Below are 23,596 nucleotides of genomic sequence, written 5' to 3' on the forward strand. Positions count from 1 at the left end.
TCACCTGTCCAAGTATCAGATATGCTTTCTGGTTTGGAGAGTTCCCTCTAGCACTGAAAGATGCCAATATTTCAAAAGAGGAGGGTCTACCTTGGAAAATATTTTTTCAACTCTGTTGAGTAAATTGGTAAAGCAACAATGCTGGATTAGTCAAAGCTTCCCAGCTGCCAAGCATGCCAGTGTAGGGGGAAATGGGAAGGGTGAGAGAGTGAAGTAGCAGTAGCATCGTCTGTATGGAGAATACAGTATGCTTCTCCTTCTTCCTCAGACATAACTGAGAGCAGCTGCTAACAAGGGCCTCAGTAAGGAATCTGGAGTTAGGCAGCCGAATACCACAGAAAACTTTTTTTCCTCCTAGTAAATGAAAATCAAGAAGCTACACTGGAATATCATTGATGAGGGTGGGGGTGTTTAAACCCTTTCTATCCAAACGGGACATGATCACTTTTGATTTCCATTTAGATTGTTTCCAGTGTTTTTTACAAAGTATATAAACTATGTTTATAATGGTTTCAAATCCAAGGTTAGCCAAACAGGGTCAAACATGCTGCTGAGTGGAGAGAGGGGGCAGCTCCACATATCAGAGAAAGCCCCAGTTTCTACTGACGTGGTATGGGACATTCACTGCCTACATGAAGCAGTCTTACTTAATTGCATCTCTGCTGAAGGGCTGTGACAAGGTGTGCTCCATTCACCTCTTTCCAGAGTCAGCCCTGAAAAATAGGAATTTACATTTCTGTGAGCTGACGTTTTGCATAATGCAGCAGGACATGAGCAGATACAGCCTAAAATGTGAGTAGGCGCTGCTGAGCATGACGCCAACATTAAATGTACACCTTGTAGTACAAAAACAAACAGAAAAGCCCCAGCATCTGTATTTTCAGGGTAACAGACTCTTAGCTGATGTGCAACAGCTACAGTTCCCAAGTGATGTGGTTGAATCTGGGCCCTGGAAGGAGCTGTGGCACAGTGTGCCCATGTCTCCCGGCATCCACGGACCCCAGGCCAAGTGCACCTCAGGTGCAGCACTCTCCTGCACTCTTGACCGGCATCTTATCACCCCACTGCCCCTCACTGGGTGCAGCATGCTGCTTTTGTGGAAGAGAAGCAGACAGCACATTTACGTGCCCAGTGTCGCCTCGTGCCACCTCTCAGTGGGCAGCGGGATGTGGTGTAGTACATCCACACCAGCCTGTCTGCACTGCAGGACGCGTTGGGGCCTTTCATGACAGTAGCTCAAGCCTTCCTCTCATTTCTTCTGGGGTTCAGGGGGTGTGTCTTTCTTTTCTCTTTTCATTTCTTTTCTACCTTCTCTGGAGTTTATCCAAGAGGCATAGCTGAGTGTAATTCAGATGTACCCTATGAACAAATTTGTGCTTTAATCCACATAAAAGAGTTACTAAAGAGGCAGGTGGGAAAAACAAAGTTTCACTGCAGGTTCTGAAGAGATAAAGAGATTGAGAAAATCCGCTAAGAAATTCAGTCATGATCCCCGATGTCAGAAAGCAGGCAGTAGCCCCTCTGTGCTGCACAGAAATGAAATCCGTTCCCAGTTATCAGTACTTAAAACACAAGTACAGAGTAGTATGTTGCTAGGCTGAAAATATGCTAAGTTTTAATCCAGACATTGATTCTCTCATGTCCCAGATGATTATGGCCTTTCCATCTGAAGTGCATAGTAACTCCACAGTATAACTACGCTGCTGCTGTTATAGCAACAGAGACAAATCACCTGCTGCTTGATTTTGTTGTTGTTAGGAAAGTGCACCAAGTGTTGTAAAGTGTCTGACCTAGCCTGTTCCCCTACTTTAAACAGAACCAGGGTTAAGGGAATGACCTTCTCCTTTTCCCTGGGTTTGTATGTGCCACAGCTTCTTACAGAAACTGCCAGGGCTGTCTTGTATTAGAAAAAAGCCCTCTAGGTTGCCTGCAATTAGCCATTGAGTTTGTCATTCCACTGGGTGTCAGGTGGTTACCCATAAACCTGCTCACTGTTACCAGAGGTAAGCCTGAATCACAGGTAGAACCAATAAACTGACAGGTTTTATACAGAATTATTTAAATAGTTGCACAAGATCTCGCTGTGGATTGTATTTATTTCCATGCACCATGTATATAAAGTTAAGAGAATTTTACTGGAACTTAACTGGGATGCATACTGCCTTTGGAAAAACTTGGAATTTTTGTGAGAACCCACATTCAAAAGTTTGGTCCCCACAAACCCACATCTGGTTTGTGTCAGCAGAACATGTGAATTCTGTATGTTCATTGTTACCAGTAGGGATAAATATGTATAATAAGCTTATGTGATGGAATGGTTTTGTCTGAATGACTATATCTGTTTCTTTTCACAGAGAGAAATTCTAGAACAGCAACAACAAGAGAGATATGACACAAGTTTTCATAGTGTATGTATGTTCTGTGAGCAAGAATTCACAGGAAACAGGTTTGTTTGTTGCCCTGTTTGCTTTTGTTCTATTTTTTTGATATCTGCTCAGCATCTTTTTTTATGTTTTCAGTGTCATTGAACCAGTCAATCCATAATGGTAGGACTCAGAAGGTAGAATTAACTCTAAAATATAGTTTAAGTATTTCCTTCAACTGAAGTGCCATTTTAAATAGATCCTGTCCTACTTCTCAAACCTTTTTATTTATTCCAGTGCAATTATTTCTACTACACAGTACATTGGATTTGGGAATGAAACATTTTAAAGAGAAACTTTTTTTTGGTAGCTGATTCAGCAGCAAGGAGAGCTGTGTAAGCCAGTGTGATGGTTAAAAAATATTTTTATCCAGTTGTACATTTTCCTATTTAAAGCTCACCTAACTAGTGTGAATTTGAATATCAAGTGAAAAAGAGGAGAAGAAAATTAGAGTGAGACCAGAGTGCTTTACAGCATCAGTCAAGTGCAAGCAAGAATTGCATTGAAGTGCATGCTCCAAAGAAACTTTGTTTATTCAGAGTAAATCAGGTTCAGTTGGAGAGGCTAAGTCTGTTTGTGTGGGTAGTTCTGGTAATCTGGAAGGGTAGAAGAACCTGGGGTCATATTCCTGCAGGTCATCCCAATGTTCTATGAGTGTCCCTCTCTACTGTCTGGTGCAGTGAAGCTCAGATCGTTCAGCCCCCAGGAACTTCATCCTCTGCTTCCTCTTGGGTCTGACAGGCAGAGTGCACGTTTGAAATTCATGCCTGGACTATGGTAAAAGCAAGTGCCAACATTCGGATGTTTCTTTAGTCCCCAAAAGCAGAAGCTGAGGCATATAGAGATGTTGGGCACCTAAGGAATTAACCAGTACATCTCTGTTAGAGGAATATCTTATTTGAACATCCACTATGTTTATTTGTGTACACTTTAGAGTGCCTTTCATGTTGCTAGTGCTGTGTGAAGCAGTATTGATGTAAAAGCACATCGCATCCAAGAATATCTGCTCTGCTAACCAGCATAGAGAAGTCTGACAAATGGCTTTTTAGAATGTTTCTCAAGAGGCTTGTTTGAAATGTGATTTACTTATACAGGGTAATGAATGAGCTTTGCTAACAGTAAGGGTCAAAATAAACTATACTGTAATTTACATTTAAAGGATTATATATCATGCGCGTGGATTGAGCAGTTGAAATGTTGCTGAACATTCAGCAGAGCTGAAAATGAAAAACTTCTTGTTTCAATAAAATTGCATTTTTTTTTCCTAGCAGTGGCAGCAAGACTATTACTGTTTATTTAATGTTGGCTTTTGTGCAATTTTAGAGCCATTGGTGTGTTTTAAATCACTAATTGAATAATTCTCATGTGTATCCAAAAACGTGTAACATTCTATTTGAATGTCTTTTGTAGATCTGTCCTTCTCAATCATATGGCAAGAGAGCATGCCTTTAACATTGGACTGCCAGATAACATTGTGAACTGCTATGAGTTTTTGGCTGTATTACAGGGGAAGCTTGACAGGTAAGTAGAGTTTTGTTGGTTTGTTTTCAATAAATTTGGGTCATATTTCTTTTAACTTGAAAATAGTAGGTAAAAATGAATTCCACATTTGTGGCTAGTTACAAAGGAGCAAAGAGAGCATGTAAGTTTATTGTGAGTCCTCTTAGAAATCTTTTTGTTGACTTACTGAAAGCTAATTCATAACAGTTCATGGTATGAAGTCAAGTGCAGTGTTTCAGTTATGCATTGCACAGTTTCCCTCGACATCAGTAATAGCACATGCCTTTTTCTCACAACTGTTAGCATTAATGTTCTTTCTCGTCGTAACAAACTTTTTGCTAAACATCTCTTTAATCACTGGATACAGAGTCCTTGTGCAGTCTTCATTTACCTCCATATACCATTACTATGGGATGTTTGGTCTCTCCCTTTTGTACTGCTTACAGAGTAAGCCCAGAGCAGAAGGGGATAGATATGTGTTAACTTTTTCCAGAAATGAAGACATATTAAGAATGCCTTTTAATTTATCACTAGTGTTGCCTAATGCACTGAATTACCATGCTTACTGATAATTTGCAGCTCTGTTGTTTATCAGTAGGACCTGAGGCTTTCAGTTAGAGGGAGTTTTCTCAAAGTTGACCCTCTCCGTAGTTAATGCACATGCTGAAATTATGTCCAGAGTAGTGAAAGGCCATCTCCCTACTGCTAAGAATAGGCTTATTATCTATGCTAGTAGAATAGTACTTGAAAATAAATTACTAGAGGAGAAAAATCTTGTTTGGGGCAAATAAGACTACATTATGTATGCTGCCAGAAAGCCTTTCATGCTCTTCCTGGGAATGCCTTTCTCAAGTAGAGCAAACACTTTGCTGTTGGCAGGTGGAGCAAAGCAGATAGTAAAATTCATAGATGTATTCTGCCATCAGACCTATGATTCACCAGCAATGCAATATTGATTTGAAGTCTGCAAGCATAGGGAGAACTCAAAACTTCTTAAAAGTCTTGGAAGGCAAAATGATACTGAGAATCCTGAATTCCTGCTCCACACAAAAGAGCTGAGGGGAATCTGGAGCCAAAACAGTTCTATGATGCTGATCTAAGGCAGTGCATAAACTTCTGTTTTGTTTGAATTGCTCTGGAAGACATACTGTGGTAAAATTCTCATCTTTTAATGAATGTTTTCACCTTCTTGAGTAATGTATATATACACCTATATAATAGTTCATGTTTATGTATATATATGCATGTAAATATGTGTATGTATGTCTATCTATGAACTACATAGAACTCTGTGTGTGTATGTGGATATGAATTTACTTACTGAATTTTATTTTTTGGGATTTCAAAACCCATCGACCACCCTGGCAAACTTTCGTTTACCCTCCCTGTTGAGGTAGAACTATAAAAACTTTCTGTTTAGCTAATTTAAATTGTTTCAAAAGGTAAGTAGTATGTTCAGTAAGTAGTATGTTCTTTCACTCTGAATTACAAAGAAGCCATTACGGATGGATGGGATCTCAGTGTAAGTCCATGCTGAGTTACAGAGCTCACACACGGAGTAGTCAGAAGCCTTTCTGTGCCAATTTTGGATAATCAGACTTTTATCCCACTTTGCATACAGGGAAAAACTTTTTTGTTAACTATATTTTTCATTTTCTGTCGTTATTTCTATGTTTGATTGACTCTACTCTGATCTAAGATTATCTTGTAATTTTTTCTTTCAAATAAGCCTTCTGTTACTTTTAGTTTGCTCTGACATGCTTAGGTTAATCTTACTATATATGACTTCACCTTATTTAAGTTTATTATTTTGTATTATTTTCATTTTAACATGTTGACCTGTTTACCTTTTTATCTTAGCTTACAGTGTTTATACTGTGAAAAAGTCTTCAGAGACAAAAACACACTTAAAGATCACATGAGAAAGAAGCAGCATCGCAGAATCAATGCCAAAAACAAAGAATATGATAAATTTTATATCATTAATTACTTGGTAAGTAGTTCTATGAATAAATAGCAAATTGACTAAAGAGGTACAGACATTATCTAGCTAAAAGTGAATAAATCCAAACCAGCAATTAGTATAAAGGTCAAAAATCATTTGAAGCATTCTTAAGAAGTATGCTCATTTATGGCATGATATTCTGGATGATTGTCAAACTAAGCACTAGTAAACATTTTTTGTTGAGATTTGATTTTGAGAGATGCAAGAATGTAGCTTGAAGAGACACTAATCATCATGTCATTAGTGCTCACTCTCTGCTTTAATAACAGAAGGGAAAGTGAGATAGAGCAATGAAGTAAATGGAGGTCTAACTTCAAGCAGTTGGCTTTGAGCTCGTTTTCTACAAACCTTAAGCTGGAAGTGCTCTTCAGAGTATAAATTAAATGCAAAGAAGAGGAAAATGTAAGATAGATGAAAGAAAAAAGTTAGTTTTTAGCTTCCAGGTAGGTGTATGTTGCTAAATATTTTTTTTGTCTCAGACCTTTGAGAGTGTGTGCATGTGTATGTAACAGAATTTCACTTGCTGCCTTCAACATATGAATATAGGAGCTGCTTCAAAAGCTGCTATGTTCTGTCCCAGAAATAACTATAGTTCACCTGAAGTAGTCTTTGTGCCTTCTACATGTGCTAATATCCAGGTTATAAATAGGCATTCTTCACCATTTTACCTACTCTTTCCCTTTAATTTCTCTCCATGGGTTTTACTTTAAAACTGAGAAGAGAAATTTGTATGTTTAATGCTCTGCCAAGTCCCTTCTGCCCAAGATAGAACGAGTTTCCTTGGTGATATCTTATATTTTTCTTCCAAAGATCTATGACCTGAGACCTGTGGGGTTTTTTCTCAATATTCAAGTATCACAACTTTGTAAACTGACCTGTATTTGCTGTACAGTGAGGAAAAAGTTGTGACGTCCTGTAGGGTAGATATTTCTAGATCTTCAACAGAACTGAGCATTTACTTCTCCTTTGGAAGTTAACAGGTTTTAATTTAATGTAATTGTTTTAAGTGATTTTAATAGTTTATTTCTTCTCTGCTTGTCCTGCACGTAATACTATATTTTCAAAACTTGGCATCTTTTTAAAATTACCTTTTGCCTCTAATTTGCATTCATTTGCACATCGAGGCGTGGTCTGAGTAATACTGCTTACGTGGCCACAGAACATGCAAACTGTTTTACAGTCAGGGCCTTGGTTCCCCTTTTCCTGGAGCTGGGATTCTGAGCAGCACTTTGCAGAGTGTCTTCAGGTGCCAGCCTGAACCAGCTCGGGTGTTGGTCACTGAGTAACATCACTCAGGGGTGTATTCTTTCAGGTCCTTGAAATTACAGACAATAGTAAATATAACTCAAATAAACTATGTCAAACCACCGAAATGTTTAAAATTGGGCAGTGGGCACTGCATGTGCAAGATCTGTTCCAGTACATCTTCTGGGACACGCTTGAATGATCACGGTTCTTTGTCTGGCTCTACATGCTCTGCTACAGCCATGTTGTCTTTCCACACATTTTCAGTTGTCTACACTTCAGTCTCCTCAGGGGACTGTTTCCACTCAGTCTTTCTGATCCTTCAGATTGTACCCACATCAGAATTTCTGACATTTTTTCTTTTAAAGAAAAGATTTTTTAAAATAAAGATTGAAAACAGACTAAAAACTCTGTCTTAAACACTTACAACATAGCTCACTATTAAATGTGTATTTGCACACAGGAAAGTTTTAGGAGTGTTCCTACATAGTGGAAAGTGTTTACTTTCCAAACAGCATTTGACAACCCTTTTTTTTTTTTTTGCACAGAGACAAAAAGACTAAAAGGAAGAACCTCAGTTTGTTCACTAGGAGTCCAATAGATTGGCCTTTACATTGTAAGGAAGAGATATTCTGTACTGCACATACATGTTCTGCAGTAGATTATGTTAAATGTGATAGGACGGGTTTTTTCAAGCTATGTCTGTATTCTGTAAATTCTAGATGTTACACAAGGTCTGTTTTCTGTAATGACTTGATGTAGTGATTTTGCTTCTTCTCCCCTAACACCTCACAACTTCCCAGAAATTTTTTCTTTTTATGTGTACTATCAAGATTTACTCATTTTTATCAATGAGTGTTAGAGGCCTGTGCTTCACATTGCTCAAAATGTCCAGGGGAATTATACAGTTTCAAAGACACAGACGTGGTTTACGTATCATATCTGAAATGACAGATGTAGTGTTTCGAAATTTGCTATTGAATTCACCTTAAGCTAAAGCTGTAGGCATACAGTTTATCTGGATTTTTTATGTTTTCACAGAAGTTTGAATCTTGATCTTTCTATATGCCAGTTTGATCAAGTTTTTTTTTTTAATCAGAAAAAGATTATAAAACTAAGTAGTGATAAAAATCAGTACTGTCACAGTGTTATCCACTTTACCTTTAGGATGTGCATGATAAAGCTTTTCCTTCAGCAACTGGATCTTAAGCTATTTAAATGAATAGTTGCTTTCTACAGCCATCTTAGAGACATTATTGTTCTTCTTTTATAATTTTCCATTACATGTTATCTTCACCAAGCAGTGCATAAAATAGTCTTGTTAAGCTGCAACTGGCAGTTTCCTTTATTTTGTGGCTTTTGTACTGAGAAGTTTTAAGGGCTTGTTGTTCAGATGGCCTGAGAATGCTGAATTGCCTCATGGTCTTTTGGCCAGTTCTTGTCTTTTCAAGCTGATGGCGCAGCTCCCATTGATTTCATTTAGAGCAGTAGGCCTGCCTGCCTTCTTCCTTTCCCTCCATTCTGCTTTCGACTTCACTTGTGTTTGTAGTGCAGTTGGGAGAATCTGTTTTCATAACATAAAGTTGCTTTTCTGTCTGTGTGTTGGCAATTTCCTACCCTAACTTTCCAATTTGGCATAGCGATGAGTAGTGTAAGTGCCTGTTCCTGTGTAAATATTTTGATATTCTGTGATTTTCTGTGACTTCTGTCATGATCTATCTCCATATCATTTATTTTTCTACCTCCATATCAATGACATGTTCTGTTGCTCACAGGTAATTTCTTTCATAAGCAAGTATCAAAATCTTGTTATTAAGTAGTTATGTTGAATTACAGAGAGAGTTTTGCAATTAATCAAATAACTTGAAGGGCAGTGTGGTCACTTCCCCAGTGGATTTGGAGGTCTTTCGTCTCTGTTGTGTAAGTATGGAAGATCATGCCAATCCTACTCAGAAAGGCTTGAAGTGTTAACTCAGAGAGACAAACTGGTACTAGAGTGTGAAGAACTGAGCAACAATGTATCCATGATATATAGATGTACATTACCTTATTTTTCTTTTCTTCAAAAAAAAAACCTTCCAACTTAATTTTCTTGTTTCTCTGCCTGTATTATCCTGTGGCCCCATGACTCACCTTGCACAAAGAGACAAATAAAAATGGAGAGGGAAGACCTTTGTAGTCTGTGGTGCTTGCTGGAGGCCATAAAAGAATAGAAGGCAGTATTAGAACTCTCTTATTCCCAGAGGAACTGAGGCAAACCCAGACTGGCAAGGCCTTCCCTTCTGTATTCACTGATTGTTACCAGCAGCACTTTTAGGTATAGAGTATCCTTTGTAGGAAGCACAGATGTCTGTTTTACAATTGATTAATGGCATGTGTCTACAGTATGTAACATCACTGTAATTAATGCACTTATAACTAAGCTAGGCAGCTGAAAAATGGTGCCTACTACTTACTAGAAAACTTGTTTCATAAAGCCTTTATTTTCCTCAAAGATAAAAAGATGCTTTCTCCGTATTTCCAAGCTCTAAATCATCACTATTATTCGTTGGGGGACAGGGGAAGAGTATTTTGTTATGGAGTCACTACTTATATTTAGCCTCTTTTGATTTACACGGTGTGTATTTTGTAAAATAGTAAAGGGAAACCCTTTTTCAGCTGGTGACAGTTCAAGACTTAGTAAAATCCCCCAAGTGGATTTCCATTCCAGTTTCCATTGACAAGTGGGGGAATGCTTCATATTGAAATTCATCCAATGTGGATTAACTAATGTTGGGGTAAGGCCATCTCTTCTTCCTGATAGGCCATCTTGAGTTCTGCAGCAATATAAAACAGATAAGATAACTCAGATGATCACAGCAAGACAGGTGAGAAGAAGGGTGACAGAAAATTTGCAGGGGAAATCAACATATGTTTGGAGTTTCTGAGTTCCGCAGGCCTGGAACTCCATTTGCATGTAGTTCAGGAACTGCTCTTTAGGGAACACTGCTTGAGATACCAGCTGCTGTTTCTAGTTTCTCCCATCTCAGCACTTCTTTTCAAGCGGGGGTGTGTTGCATCAGTGAGGCACACAGACTTTCTGCCTGCTCTCAAGTTGAGAAGGTAAATTGCCAGTGAGGCGTTTCATCTCTGTGCCTTTAGACTACATTTTGGAAGAGGAAATTATCAAACCGCACACATTTGCATGCTCTCCTCAGTTTTCTATAGAATCATCCTCTCTGTGAGGTACACAGTAAGTATTTAAAAGAAAAAGTTGTTTTTTCTAGAATATGTAGCAAGGCCTTCAGGGTTTTTTTAATTATGCATTTTCTAGTGTTTGAACTATTAACAATGTCAAGTCTCATTTTTTCTCTGGTTTTCTTAAGAATTTCTTGGGAATCTCTAGAGATCATTCCTGGGAGCTCTTGCATCTTGGATGGAAAAGCAAAGAAAGTTGAATACTTAACAAAGGCACCGTTGGTCCCAGATGCCCATCAAGCTGGAGAACTGAAAAACTGTTAAAAAAAGGAAAAAAAAAAAAAAAACTGCAAGATTTTTAAGAATGTTTCAAAGAGCTCTTTTCCACCCAATTGCTCAGATTCAGTCTCTTGGCACTTTCATCACAGTGTTCCTAGTTATCCATTCACCATGCAATTTTCCAGTGATACCAAGACCTGGTTAGCTTTTCGCTTTTTCCTTTTTTTTTCTCCTCTGAATATAAATAGATGAGGGAAACAGAGACCTCTTACAAGATCCCTCTCTGCCTTCTTCACAGAAAAACCGTAAAGAAACAGCAGCAATAACAAAGCTCATGCATGTTTTTTCCCTTTCACCTTTAATTAAAAGGTGAAGCTTAATATTGGCTGCTGTTTTGAACATATGCTGATATACTTTGAGCTGGTAAAGGGAAAAAATAGTGAGCATTGGTCTTCATTTTGTAGTGGTTGTGAGCCACTATCTGCTCATTAAGGTGTTAGCATTAGCAGACATTGGAAGGTGGTGTGCAGCTGGGAGAACATGTGGTGAGAGGTGTTAATGGCTTCAAGTTTTCTCACAGTAATGGTGACATTAATCAGTCTCCCCTCTCACTCAGAGAGCTTACACACTAGCATGTAGTATCACTGAATTAATTACAGAATTTTCATTCTGTAATATATGATGACATTATGTTTATAGCTGTCTAGAGACAATTGTTCATCATTTTCGTGACAGACACTAGCAACTTCAAAAATTCTCATTAAATTGTTAAATGATGGATATCTTTTTCTTCTTTTTCCAAACAACCATAAAGGCAATAATCATACTTGTTACTAAGGATGTTATTAAATATATTTATTAGTAGGAATATTTTAATAAAATCAATTAAAGGATTATCCTTTTATTATCTGCCTCTTTTTTTTAATGGGGACAAGATTGTCAACTATAATCTTTGTGAATCCTCCACAGCCATCAAAAGTATGGGTTCAAAAATACTATTCTGATTACTGGTTAGTTTTCTTTGGTTTATTTTTAAAGACAAGAAGAATCCAAGGAAAGAAAAACACTAGCTAAAGATCACTGCTGGTATTTGAGTAGAGCCCTTCAGCTTTTTATTGCCTGTTATTTGTATCTCAGTCATGCTGAGAGTGCCTGCCATTGTGCTGAACGCTGCACAAATGTATTGTGATATACTTCGTGCTGAAGGTCTTTAAGGTATAAATAAACAACACAAAAAGTAAAAGGAAGAACAGAACACCATGAATAGATGTGCTTACGTTCATGTATGAGAAGAGGAGGGAAGACAAACTGGAGCCTAGCTCAGAGGGCTGTGCCCTGGCTCACACTGCCTTTCTGGAGCACTAAATTAAGTTTACACCGTGTTCTCATTGGCACAGCCTTGGACAAGGTACAGGCACTGACTGATGTAGCTGAAGCCTCAGGTGTGACAGCTGCATTAAGCAGCACGTGCTGCATGAAAAGCAAAGTAGGCAGATTGGACTGAGCAAGTGTGAGGGCAAAATTGACAGTGATAACACACCCACCTCAGGAATACCTTGGAAGTGTTGCAACACTGGTTTTCTTGAGAACTCTGTGCCAAATCATCTTCCTCTCAGCTGTAGTGTGGGGAATGCCCTGTTAAAAGATGAAAATAATCCTAATTTTAAAAATTCTTAGTATAGCAGTGTTGTATGACTACGTTTTATTCACAGCAAAACTGAAGTGATCCAAAGTAGGATATTGGTTGTGACTTCTGAGATGTTCGTTCAGTTGAGTGACAATGTGTGATGAGAATTGGGAAATGTTTTTTTATTTTCATTTCTTTTTTTCTCCCCAGGAATTTGGAAAGTCGTGGGAGGAAGTGCAGTCAGAGGATGACCGGGAATTACTAGATAACCTGGAAGAGTAAGAGTTACTTATGTGCCCATTACACAGACTTGCAGGACCATTATTTTTAAAGTAGTTTCAGGGAAAATGCTGTGCACGTTTAGCACACAGTTTAAATTCATTTAAGGCAATCAAATCAACTCCAAATTGTCCTCATTAAAAACACTTCTCAGCAATGAGAGTTGTAAACTTCATACTTCAACCACAAGCCTGTTGTTTCCCTAGAGCTCAAACAAGAGCATTCTGGGTTTGTAAAGATGTAGACAAAATGCATTATTTTTTACTTCTGTACCAGAAAACATTGAATCGCTTTTGCTCAAATTTAAAAATCAAAAGTAAGCATCAAAAATGTCAGTATGAGGAAGAAATTGTGTGAAAAAATTTGATAAAAAGCTAGTAACTAGAGATTAAAGAAGGATTTGAAAGGAAACTTCTCAGCAGTGCTGATTGAGGGCAACATCCACCTCCTCTGCATACTTCTGTGGTCCAGGCCCTCAGATCACTGCAGAGGTGGTTTCCTTGGCCATACAAAATGGAATAAGCAGGAAGTAATTTATGGGTATCAGGCTCCCTGATCTTCCTGGTTCTCTCTGTGACTTGAGGTTAATTTTACATGGCTCTACCTGGTTGCAGTAATAGTTCTATCTCTCAGTAGTACTAGGGTTTAAACGGATGTTTAGGTATTCTCTGTGTACATGTCTAAATGCAGCATAAGTGAGTAATTAATATTTCATAAGTAAATAACACAAAGTTAGCTCTGCCCGATGATTATGACTTTGGCTGGTGTATTGAAAGATTAGAAAGATATAAAAGAATTTTAAAAGACCTCCGAAAAATAAACACTGAAAGCAGTATTTGATGACTTACCAAACTGGATAGAAATTGAAGTTAATATTCTGTTTGTTAGTGCAGACAGTTTCAAGTAGGATTTAATGCCTGTCTGCACAGGAATTATCCAACATTAACATTAACTGCCAGTTGTTTTCAAATTTGTAATTTGTTTAGACTCTACTCCAGATTGTAATCATGTATCCAGCTATAAATCCACTCTCTTTTCCACCCCTTTAAAGTATTCTGTTTCTCTGGATTTATTTCTAGTGTTGTGAAAGCATAATTTAAATTGCCCTTTCTCAAAATGTCTCTTCTCTTTTCCACAACTAAATGAATCTTTTTGACTTTTATTCATAAGAGACTGGTCTGACTGGGAAGAGCATCCTGTGTGTGCAGTTTGCCTGTTTTGTGAACAACAAGCAGACACCACAGAAAAACTGTATCTTCACATGCAGGTAAGACTTCTTTTAAGCAACAGTTTTTTCATCACTTTGGAATTAAAAATTATGTTTGTAACATCTTTATTAAGGTCAAATCAGCTGCTGCATTAGAATGCCCTCTTCAGCACAGAACCAAAGTACTGCATGCACCTCCAGTATTTGTTACTAAAACATGCAGAGAAGTCAAGCTTTACATTAAGAGTATGACTGGCTATTACTTGTGAGTGTACAGACTGCTGCAGACAGTAAAGAAATAGCATCTTTGATATCATAGTGGTTTCGTGATGTAATATATTTTATCATTAGCATCTGTGTTTCAGTTTTAGTGAACTATTTAACAGTATGAAATACGAATATGGAAGTTTCTGATGATCCAAAACTTCTGGGGTTTGTTTCATGTATTCATGTTTGTGAGTCTATATGCATATGTCTGTGTCAGCCCATGAAAAGCTGAGCTGTTTTTAACTTGGAATAGTAGAAGTAGTGGAAATAAAATATTTTTTTCTTCCCTTTTTTTTTCCTCCAGAAATCACATGGATTTCACTTTCCTAAAATAAAGTCAGAGCATGGTGAGTAAGAGGTGCTGTAATTGTCAGCACTTGCCACTAGTGTGGAGAAAACCACATCATAAGAATAGTGGAAAACAAGTTTATTGGTTTTATTTTTGTAGAGACATTTAACTTTTCCATTATAGAAACTGTTTCTGCCAGCTTACAAAAGCAAGCCAAGAACACTTTATTTTTATGGAACTGTTGTTACTGCCAAGGATGTGTGCTATTTTCTTTAGACCCATTGGATTCTTTTGCAGAGTAGCTTCTACAAATACCTGCTCTATGAGTTCCAGGTCTGGCTGCTGGAGACTTGGAAGCATTATTATTTTTTTATTATTGTTGCTGTTGTTGTTGTTTTATTATTATTATTATTGTTATTATTATGCCTGCTAAGACTTGCTTACAAGTTAGAAGCTTTGTTTGGCCAATGTTTGCTTTCTGCTGTAGAATAGAGTCATTTAGGTTGGGGAAGACCTTTAAGATCATTGAGGCCAGCCATTAACCCAGCACTGCCAAGTCCACCACTAAACCATGTGTCTGAGTGCCACATCTACACATCTTTTGACTACCTCGAGGCATGGTGACATAACTGCTTCCCTGAGCAGCCTGTGCCAAGGCTTGACAAGCCTTTCAGTGAAGAGATTTTCCTTAATACCCAACTTAAACCTCCTCCTATCACTTGTTACCTGGAAGAAGAGACTGACCCCTGCCTGGCCATAGCCTCCTTTCAGGTAGCTGTAGAGAGCAATTAAGTCGCTCTTGAGCCCCCTTTTCTCCAGGCTAAACAGGGGGGCAATCCCTGCCCAGGTCCTGCTGGCCACGCTATTGCTGATACAGGCCAGGATGCCATTGGCCTTGGCCATCTGGGCACAGCTGGCTCATGTTCAGCTGCTGTCGCCCAGCACCCCCAGGTCCTCTTCTACTGCGCAGCTTCCCCCAGCCTGTAACACTGCATGGGGTTGTGTGACGCAACTGCAGGACCCAGCACTTGTCAAACATAACACACTGGCATCCTGACCCAGGCTCATCTCTAACGGGCTTGGTTTTATCCCTTACCCCCTTCAAGTCTAGTTTAAAGCTGTCTCCATGAGACCTGCTAACTCCTGTGCAAGAATCCTTTTCTCCCTCTGAGACAGGTGTACCCCATCGGTCACCAGCAGGCCTGGGATCATGTTGACACATGATCTGAAAACCCCAAATTCTTCCAGTGACACCAGGCTTGGAACCAGGTATTGATCTGCTGGCTCTTCCTGTTTCTTCCCTCATTATTCCTTGCAACTGGAAGGACAGAGGAAAATACTACTTGTGCTCCTGATCCCTTAACCAGTCATCCCAAGGCCCTGCAGTCTCTCTTGATTGCCCTTGGACTTCTTGTTGCAACTTCATCACTGCCCACCTGAAAAATCACGAACAGATAATTATCCATGAGGGTAGGAAGGTTTCTTGTCACACGTTTAACCCAGGCCCCAGGGAAGCAGCAGACTTCCCCTAGAAGTGAGTCTGGTTGGCATTTTGGGTCTTCCATTCCCTCCAGCAGGGAGTCTTCTGTGGCAATGACCTGTCTTTTTTTCCTTTATGGGAGCAGTTTTTTGTAGGGCATAGGATGACTTAACCCCAGCGACACCTCCATGCTGGATGAACCACTGTCCTTGTCACTGATGGGTTCCATTTGCAGGGGCTCACACCTGTTGCACCTGGGGAGGTGGGGCAGTCACAGAGGAGACAGGCCTGCTGCTCAGGGCAGGGACTTGTCACCACTGCCCCTGTCCCTTAAGTCACTGTGCTCAGGCAGGCAGAGGGAGGACAGGGAATCCTTGGAACCATGCATCCTGTCTACCTGCTGGGCCTGTCCTGGGGAAGCCAGGGTACAATGCCAATAGTCAATCTCTCTCTCATTTCCCAATATTTCTCAACCTACTTGCCTCCTCCTGAAGCTCTGTCACTAAGCCTAAAGACTTCAACAGAGAGGAAGCAAAATGTTTGCAGTTTTTGCACTAAACAAAGGGTTAGTTTCCCAGCAGCTAGGAATAAGCACTTATTCAGTTAACTTGCTAAGATACAGCATTCAGGCAGTGCTGGTCTTCAGTAAACTCTGATCAATCCTTATGCTTAATCCAAGAAAGCGTTTTTAAATTAAGTCTTATGTTGCCCAAGTGCTTGTTCGCTACCATCTCTTCCAGGTCTGAACTTCTATCAGCAAGTAAAGCTAGTGAATTTCATCAGAAGAGAAATCCATCACTGTCGTTGTTACAACTGCCAGGAGAAGTTTGAATCCAAAGAAGGATTGATAAGTCATATGGAAGAGACTAAACACATTGCATTCCTGCCAGCCAGGTCTACATGGGATCAACCACAGTAAGGGCAAATACATTTCTTCCAGCATTTATACTTTTACTTCATAATTTCTGTGAAACAGTAAGTTGAAAGTTCTGGGGTTTTCCAATGCAACAGTGCCCTGAGCTTCCTAACTCTACTGGCCTCAAAACTACTCAGAATTAGAAATCTCTATACAGTCTGAAGATAAAAAGATCATGGGATACTGCTCTGCTGGTTGCATCCAGGACACAGTGTCCCCATACGTGGGATGTGTACTTTCAAGTCAGTGTGCTAGAGAAGTTGGTTGTTGCAAAATTGTTCTAGAACCAAATCAATCCCCTTCTTTGCATGTCTAATGTAGATATATGCATGATGTCTACCTATAACTTTAGGCATCAAAACAAGTTGGCTGTTTACCTATAGTTTTTTCCATGGTAAATAGAGAGAGAGTGTAACAAAACACTGGTTCAGACTCTAAGTAGGCTGTGTGGGTCCAGGGAATGATGCTCTCTACTGGGTGGTAGAGCACAGGGAGTGTTCTAACTCAAATGCCTCAGTTCAGCATTTGTTGCGGGACAAATATGAATCTGTAGTCTCTGTTGTGACATCATTTGGGTGAGGAAATAGGAGGAAGAGCTTGTCTGTTGTCAGCTCTTCTCTGTGACTCTTCTACACTTTGCATACCAGTTGATTTTTTGGGTATGCTGTGTACTGTCACTCCAGACAACCAGACTTGCTCATTTTTCCTTTTTTAAAATTCTAATCTCAGCCTCTCAAACCAGATGTGTAACTGTCTAGTAATCATGTCTTGTTGCTTTCAGGTATTATTTTCCTACCTATGAAAATGATACACTCCTGTGTACACTGTCAGACAGTGAAGATGTGATAACTGAGGATCAAAGTGAAGAAGTGCCTGTTTTAAGTGAAGATATATCCAGTCTAAAAGCTCTCAAACAGAGCAGTGTTTTAAATCAGCTTCTGTGTGAAGAGAACAAGAGTCAGGAGAAATTTTGACCTGGAAGTACACTGGCTGACCTTTAGTGCTTCTGCAAGACAAAAAAACATTCAGTCTTTCAATACTATTGGTATACAGTTAAACTCACAAATATTATTATCACTGGACAAGTATTAGAAAGTGAATGCTAAATAAAAATTTAAGTGTTAACTTTGTTGGTTTATCTTCCTTTAAATTTTAGCTTCATTTTAAAATTGACTGCTTGATTTTCTCCTTGGATCTTCAAATACCATTAGTGTTACTTACAAATTTTTCATCTTTTTTTAAATTTTTCCTGAATAAATCAGAATCTGAGTTCTATTTTAGGGCCACCTTGTGAAAGGTGGGAACAACTGAGACAATGTGTAAAGCCAGTGAGTAAATCTTCTATGTGTTATTGCTGTTAGAGAGCAAACAGAAAATGTAATTCTTGGTCTGGTGTGTGAAGGAAGTTTTGCTGTTTTTAACCTTAGACCTTTTAGAAAATGAAAACAAATCTATATATCTCTATTATTAATCATCAATATTTAAGACACATGGTGCCTATTCTGAAAACTAACTCAGAAACATCAGTAAAGCTCTGCCTGTCCCAGGAATATCTGACTGCATGAAAAGCTGACAGTCCGAAGTCTAAAAAAGCATAGGAACAATTGCAATATTGGTTGCATCAAAAATCCAAAGACTTTAAAGTAGATTTCTTGTATGGTTATGAACTACATTAAAGAATTACTTAGGGAATTGCAGACACATAAATCCAAATTAAATCCTAAAAATCTCAAGTCCAGAAAAGTTGCCATATTTCCCTTCAAAGGTCCCAAAGTGTCAGAAGTCTTCAGCATGTCTTGAAAGAATATCAGTCCTGATAGGGTAAAGTTGCTCAGAGCACAGGTCCTGCTAGGATGATCCAAACTAACTGTTCTGAAATGTTAAGTAGTTCCAGAATTCAGGTTTAGCTTTCCATAATATGTAGAACCTCTTTCAAAACCATTAGTACATTCTTTTTTCTTCTTTAGGTCAGTGTTAGAGCACTTGCTGAAAGTGTGAAAGTCTTGACTCAGTGCCCTTCCCTGCCTGAGAAGATTCAAAGCTGTAGCTTTGCCTTTGCACAGCCCTCTTTACCTGAAATTCCTTGCTGTCAGTAAGAGTTGTTGTTTGTCTTTATACTGTGACTGTGAATTACAAAGCAGTCCCTGGGAGCTGGGGCTAAAGTGCAGATCTTAACCCATGTTCTGCTAAGCTTCTATGTCCCACCTCATTCACCCTGCAATCTTATTTGCATCAGTTTCTTTTCATTTGCATTGAACTGGTTTTCTTCTGCCATTACTCATCACCCTCTAGCACCTCTCTTTGCTTTCCCTTTCATACTTTTTCTTGGGCCTGGGTGCTCTGGAGATAAGTTAGAACAACAGGATGCTGAGAATGCACTGAGTAAGACAGATCAGCCACATAAACTGCACAGTGAAACAGAGACAGAAGCAGAATCTGTCTCTGTAAAGAGGAAATGGGATAGAAGTGCAGCAGGTGCTGAGAATATAGACAGAAAAAGGGGACAGGTGTAGTCATATGTTTGGATTGATACAAAAATTTAGGAGGAACAAGCACAAGTCCAGTATTTTTGAACTAAAATGTCCTGACCATCTTAAATAAGCTATAGCCTGTACTTCCTGCATTTGTAAAATTCTTAATTTCATACAGTAATTGCAATGGCTGTTGCTGCTTTTTTTTCCCTCTTTTTCCAAGCAGTTATTTTCATCATGGCTTAGAAATTGATTTCAGTCTTTGCTTTTTAGTCAGATTCTTAGCTGAGGAGGGAATAAGAGTTAATGGGGCTTACATTAGTGATGTGTGTTGAGCAATGGGGAAAAATCAACAAAAGAACTGTGGCAGCAGCACACAAATGAGTTTTATGGCAAGCCCATCTCAGGAGGGCACATTAAGGGAAACATAAAATTTTACTGATATATCATAAAGTGAAATTGCAAAACATTTCCTAACCATAAAGAATGTGGTGCTGAGTCATTCAAATCCCTACAAAATGAAAACAATGTCAGCAATATGGAGTGACTGCTATTCTGGTTCTAACAGAAATTTGAAAAAGCAATTTTTCAGTGTAGAATTAAGAGACTATCTAAAGATAAATTGTATAAATAACAGAGACTGGTTGTCAATTTTGAGTAAAGAGGAAAAAAGGACTTAGGAAGAATTCATAAGCAGCGTATAACTGCTGACTAGAAATAAAAGGAACATGAGGAATCAGATTAGGGTTGAGCTTGTTACTTCAGTTATGAACAGGCAGCAAAGTAGGTTTAAGTCTTTTGTAGGTTCACAGAGGGGGTTGGTTTTGGTTTCTAGAGTAAAAATCAAGAATTTTCATTTAGCACAATGGTGCCTGACATTTTGCTGGAGCATACTTATTTGTTCATATAATGCCCACAATTTTCCCTAGGCATTCTTGGCCTCTTATCTGTTTTAAAACTGAAGTTATTCTTTGTCACAAATAGGGGACACCGTAATGACTGTATACAGTTATCAGGAGCAAATATGGTCTTCTAAAAAAAGAGTATTTTTGGAAGCATTGCAACAAAAATAATATTGTAATGCCTTAATTCATGGAGTGGACAGAGTTTGGGTTGGCAAATGCTCTTGAGAGAGATCAGGAGAATGAGTGCTTCTGATTGATATGAAAAAATCTATACTAGTTTAACTCCAGTGAACATTTCTTACAATAACTCCTCTTAGCCTAGACCTGGACTCCTTATACACACTCACTTTTCTGTGTCTAAAGCCATGTTTAGAAGGACCTGGGTTAAAGGAAAAAAAATGCTTGTGTCCTGGTGTCTGGTAATTCATCCTGCCCTTTTTACAGGTATTTTAGTTATGTCTTTGATACTTCTCCACACTCAGTTTAGTCTGACAAGTCTGTGCAGACTTAATCTGACTTAAGGAGTTAATGGCTGTTGGCTTCCATTTAAGACACTTACTGTTTTCTGTTTCTGTCTGCATTTGCCTGCCATGCTGTGAGAGCTGTCAGTGTCTGCTCTTAGCTGACTAAATGGTACCTGATGTGAGAAACACCAGACTAAGTCTCTGAGAAGTCTCTCTGCTGTTCTCTTTCCTCAGTGTCATCGCTGCCTCTGAGTTCCAGTCAGATCTGTACTAGTGAGTGAGTTGTTTGGTACAGTCTCTCTCTCTCTCTCTCTCATTCTTCCATTTAACAGAGTGTTTGACCTAAATCTGACATGAGACACTGAATTGTGAGTAGAAGTAAACAAGGTTACCAGTGTCCATACTCAAATTCAAGTCTGGAGCAGACGGTGGATATGGGCCTTGGCATCATCTACTGTCCACTGCCAATGAACAGCAGCAAATTTCACGGCTTTGCTCATGATTTGATGCTGTGTTAAATGTTCTTGCATTATTTGCATTTCACTTATATGTATACAAAGGCCGAAGAGAATCAAAGATCCCTGGAGAAAAGCTGTATTTCAAAGAGGCAACATGAAAAATACTTTTGTTTCCCCAGGAGATTTTGTTAAGTCACAATGCTTTCTGAGGCTTAGTTACAATACAACTGAAGCATCTGTTGGTCAAATTATGCCCTTGTCTACCTCTGCCAGGTATGTCAAACTTGGTTAGATAACAATTGTCAAATGGAAGAGGTAATTTGTAACCCTGGAATGAATTATTGCTTCCATGTAATAGTCATTAAAATCAGATGCTATAGGAATATATGCAGCAGTGGTTGCATGTAAAATTCATCCCTTTTCTTCATGAGCATTCAATGTGCTGTTCATCCTAGTGCATTTTTTTCCCCTTTCTATAGGAAGTTTTCTCCTACAAAGCTGTGCTCAGTTTGACTTCTCCTACCAGGAAAATTTTTAGTTGCTTCTTGAATTGGATTTTGCATCTTTTGCCAAACTCTTGCTCATGAAGATGCAGACAAAGTGACTATTTTAGAGATTACCTTGTAACCCCTTGGTTGGATTCACATTTGATATTTTATATCCCTCATAAATTCACTTTCTCCATAAGAAGAGAAGGGGAATTAAGGATATTCACAACTAAAAATACATCAATTGTGTTTGCATAAATTTAGATAGAAATGAAAGTATTTTTCTTCCACAAATGTACCTTGGAACACAATTCTCTCCATCTGGTTTACTATCCTGAGACTGAAAAGCTGACCATGTGTAGATTACATATGGTCTAATGTCTAACCTTGCATTGTAATCAATAAATGTAGTCTGTGGATCCTAGAGTCATTCAGCTCACCCTAAAGAAATGCCAGTGGCGGATTTCTAGTATTACTGCTGGAACTCTGATATGCTGCAAATGTAATTCTCAGTACAAACAAATGCTTCAAAATTTCACATTCTGAGGGGGTCAAACAATTCATTTGTCTGTCACATCACATCACATGAGTGCGTAGTGAAATCCCTCAGAATAACTGCAGGCAGACTTTTGGTATAACCTCCAGCCGCAGCTTCACTGAGTGTCAGGAGACTTACTTTTTATTTCTATGCTCTCTGGAAATAGCAGAACAATCTAGGAATAAATAATGCAGGAATTGCTAATTGCTCATTAGAGGGTCTGTCTTTGTAAACTGCCTGCGCAGCTTTGCAGAGCCGAGCACTGCTTTAACCTTTAGGTGGTCTTAGCTTTAAGCTTCCAATTTTATTGAGGTCATTTTGTTATTTCTGATGCATATCTGTGTCTTCACACCACTTATGGAAATACTGCTGTGGATCTTCACAAATATTTGACCTGTTGTAATAAACTGGGTTTTGTTTGAATCTAGGCAAAATGAAGAGCAAATAAGCAAGGATGGAGCTTAGCATTTGTGAAGAGGGATCATGACCATGTGACAATGCTGGCCTCCTGTATTTTTACAAACAGTGATTTGCCATGCATTCTTTGACAAATACTGTTACTTCCCTCTGCCTCACTTTCCTAAACAGTAAGATTGTGATTATATGATAACTATCAGGAAGAAAACTGCACATAGAAGATAGGATTCCAATGTACGTGTGCAGCTTATCTGCATTAGTCAGCCTTTCAACTTGAAATATTTAGTTCAGAAGGTGACTAGATCACAGTCAAAAGAGTTACTCATTCAAGAAGAAGAAACTTAATATTGGGATTACATTCCCATAAGGAAACAAAAGTTAAATATTTTGAAAATGACTTTTTTTTAAATAAGGGTTAACTTCTGAATCAGATTTTCAGAATATTTCTGATTTGCCTTCCATTGAGATTTTCAAGTAGAGAGTGCATATTTTGTAAAAGATCCTCTGCTTTTAGTCATGTCACAGATCTTCCAAGTGTTCAATTGCATACTAAGGAAAATTGTTTTCCTCTGAGAAAAAAATGACTGCATACCATAGAGTACCCATGGTTGGCACAGATGACAGAAGATGTTCATACTAGTCTGCTCTAGCTTTAAAAGGTATAAACCCATGAGTTTGCTGAGATTAAAGAAAGAAAATATATTGCCAGATACTGTGTATCCCTTAATTCATCCATTGCTTTATAAACAGTCTTTATTTAAAATCCTATAAGAAGGTTTCAAGTGAAGGTTTGGTATTTTTCTCATAAAGTATACACATGAGGTAGATAAGATTTCTCAGATTCCTTTAAGCTTGTGTTATTGCATGTACCTTGCCTTTCCTTCAGTGTAGGAAAGTTTCTGATTAAGACGGGACTTCTTTTCACTACTAGAGCTGATACTTGGTTGATATATTCTTCTCAAAAGTTGCTGCAATGGTACTTTTGTTCATATTCTCATCTTAACCAGAGGCCTGAGTATTTCAATTTGCCTTGAGCCACTCAGACAAACAGTTACATCTCAAGTAAGCAATCTGTGAAAGGACTGATGCTGGCATCCATGCTCCAATGCAACAGCATGGACCATTTCCCCGTTGATGCTGGATTGTCCCTAGGGATCTTTG

The 23,596-nt window shown here is 38.6% G+C and overlaps 1 protein-coding gene across 1 annotated transcript in view; it reads left to right on the forward strand.

Annotated features, from left to right (window-relative positions):
• ZNF277 (zinc finger protein 277) overlaps positions 1–17,765 on the forward strand; it is a 46,275-nt gene extending 28,510 nt beyond the window's left edge. Inside the window, exons 5-12 of the mRNA XM_082279868.1 lie at positions 2,355–2,446; positions 3,834–3,944; positions 5,784–5,916; positions 12,467–12,534; positions 13,706–13,802; positions 14,314–14,356; positions 16,519–16,693; positions 17,476–17,765. Of these exons, the coding sequence (XP_082135994.1) occupies positions 2,355–2,446; positions 3,834–3,944; positions 5,784–5,916; positions 12,467–12,534; positions 13,706–13,802; positions 14,314–14,356; positions 16,519–16,693; positions 17,476–17,668 (912 nt within the window). The 3' untranslated portion in view covers positions 17,669–17,765. The remainder of the gene's footprint in view (positions 1–2,354; positions 2,447–3,833; positions 3,945–5,783; positions 5,917–12,466; positions 12,535–13,705; positions 13,803–14,313; positions 14,357–16,518; positions 16,694–17,475) is intronic.
• The last annotated feature ends 5,831 nt before the right edge of the window (positions 17,766–23,596 follow it).

This window comes from Coloeus monedula (genome assembly GCF_965178545.1).
Source record: "Coloeus monedula genome assembly, chromosome: 4".
Taxonomy (NCBI): domain Eukaryota; kingdom Metazoa; phylum Chordata; class Aves; order Passeriformes; family Corvidae; genus Coloeus; species Coloeus monedula.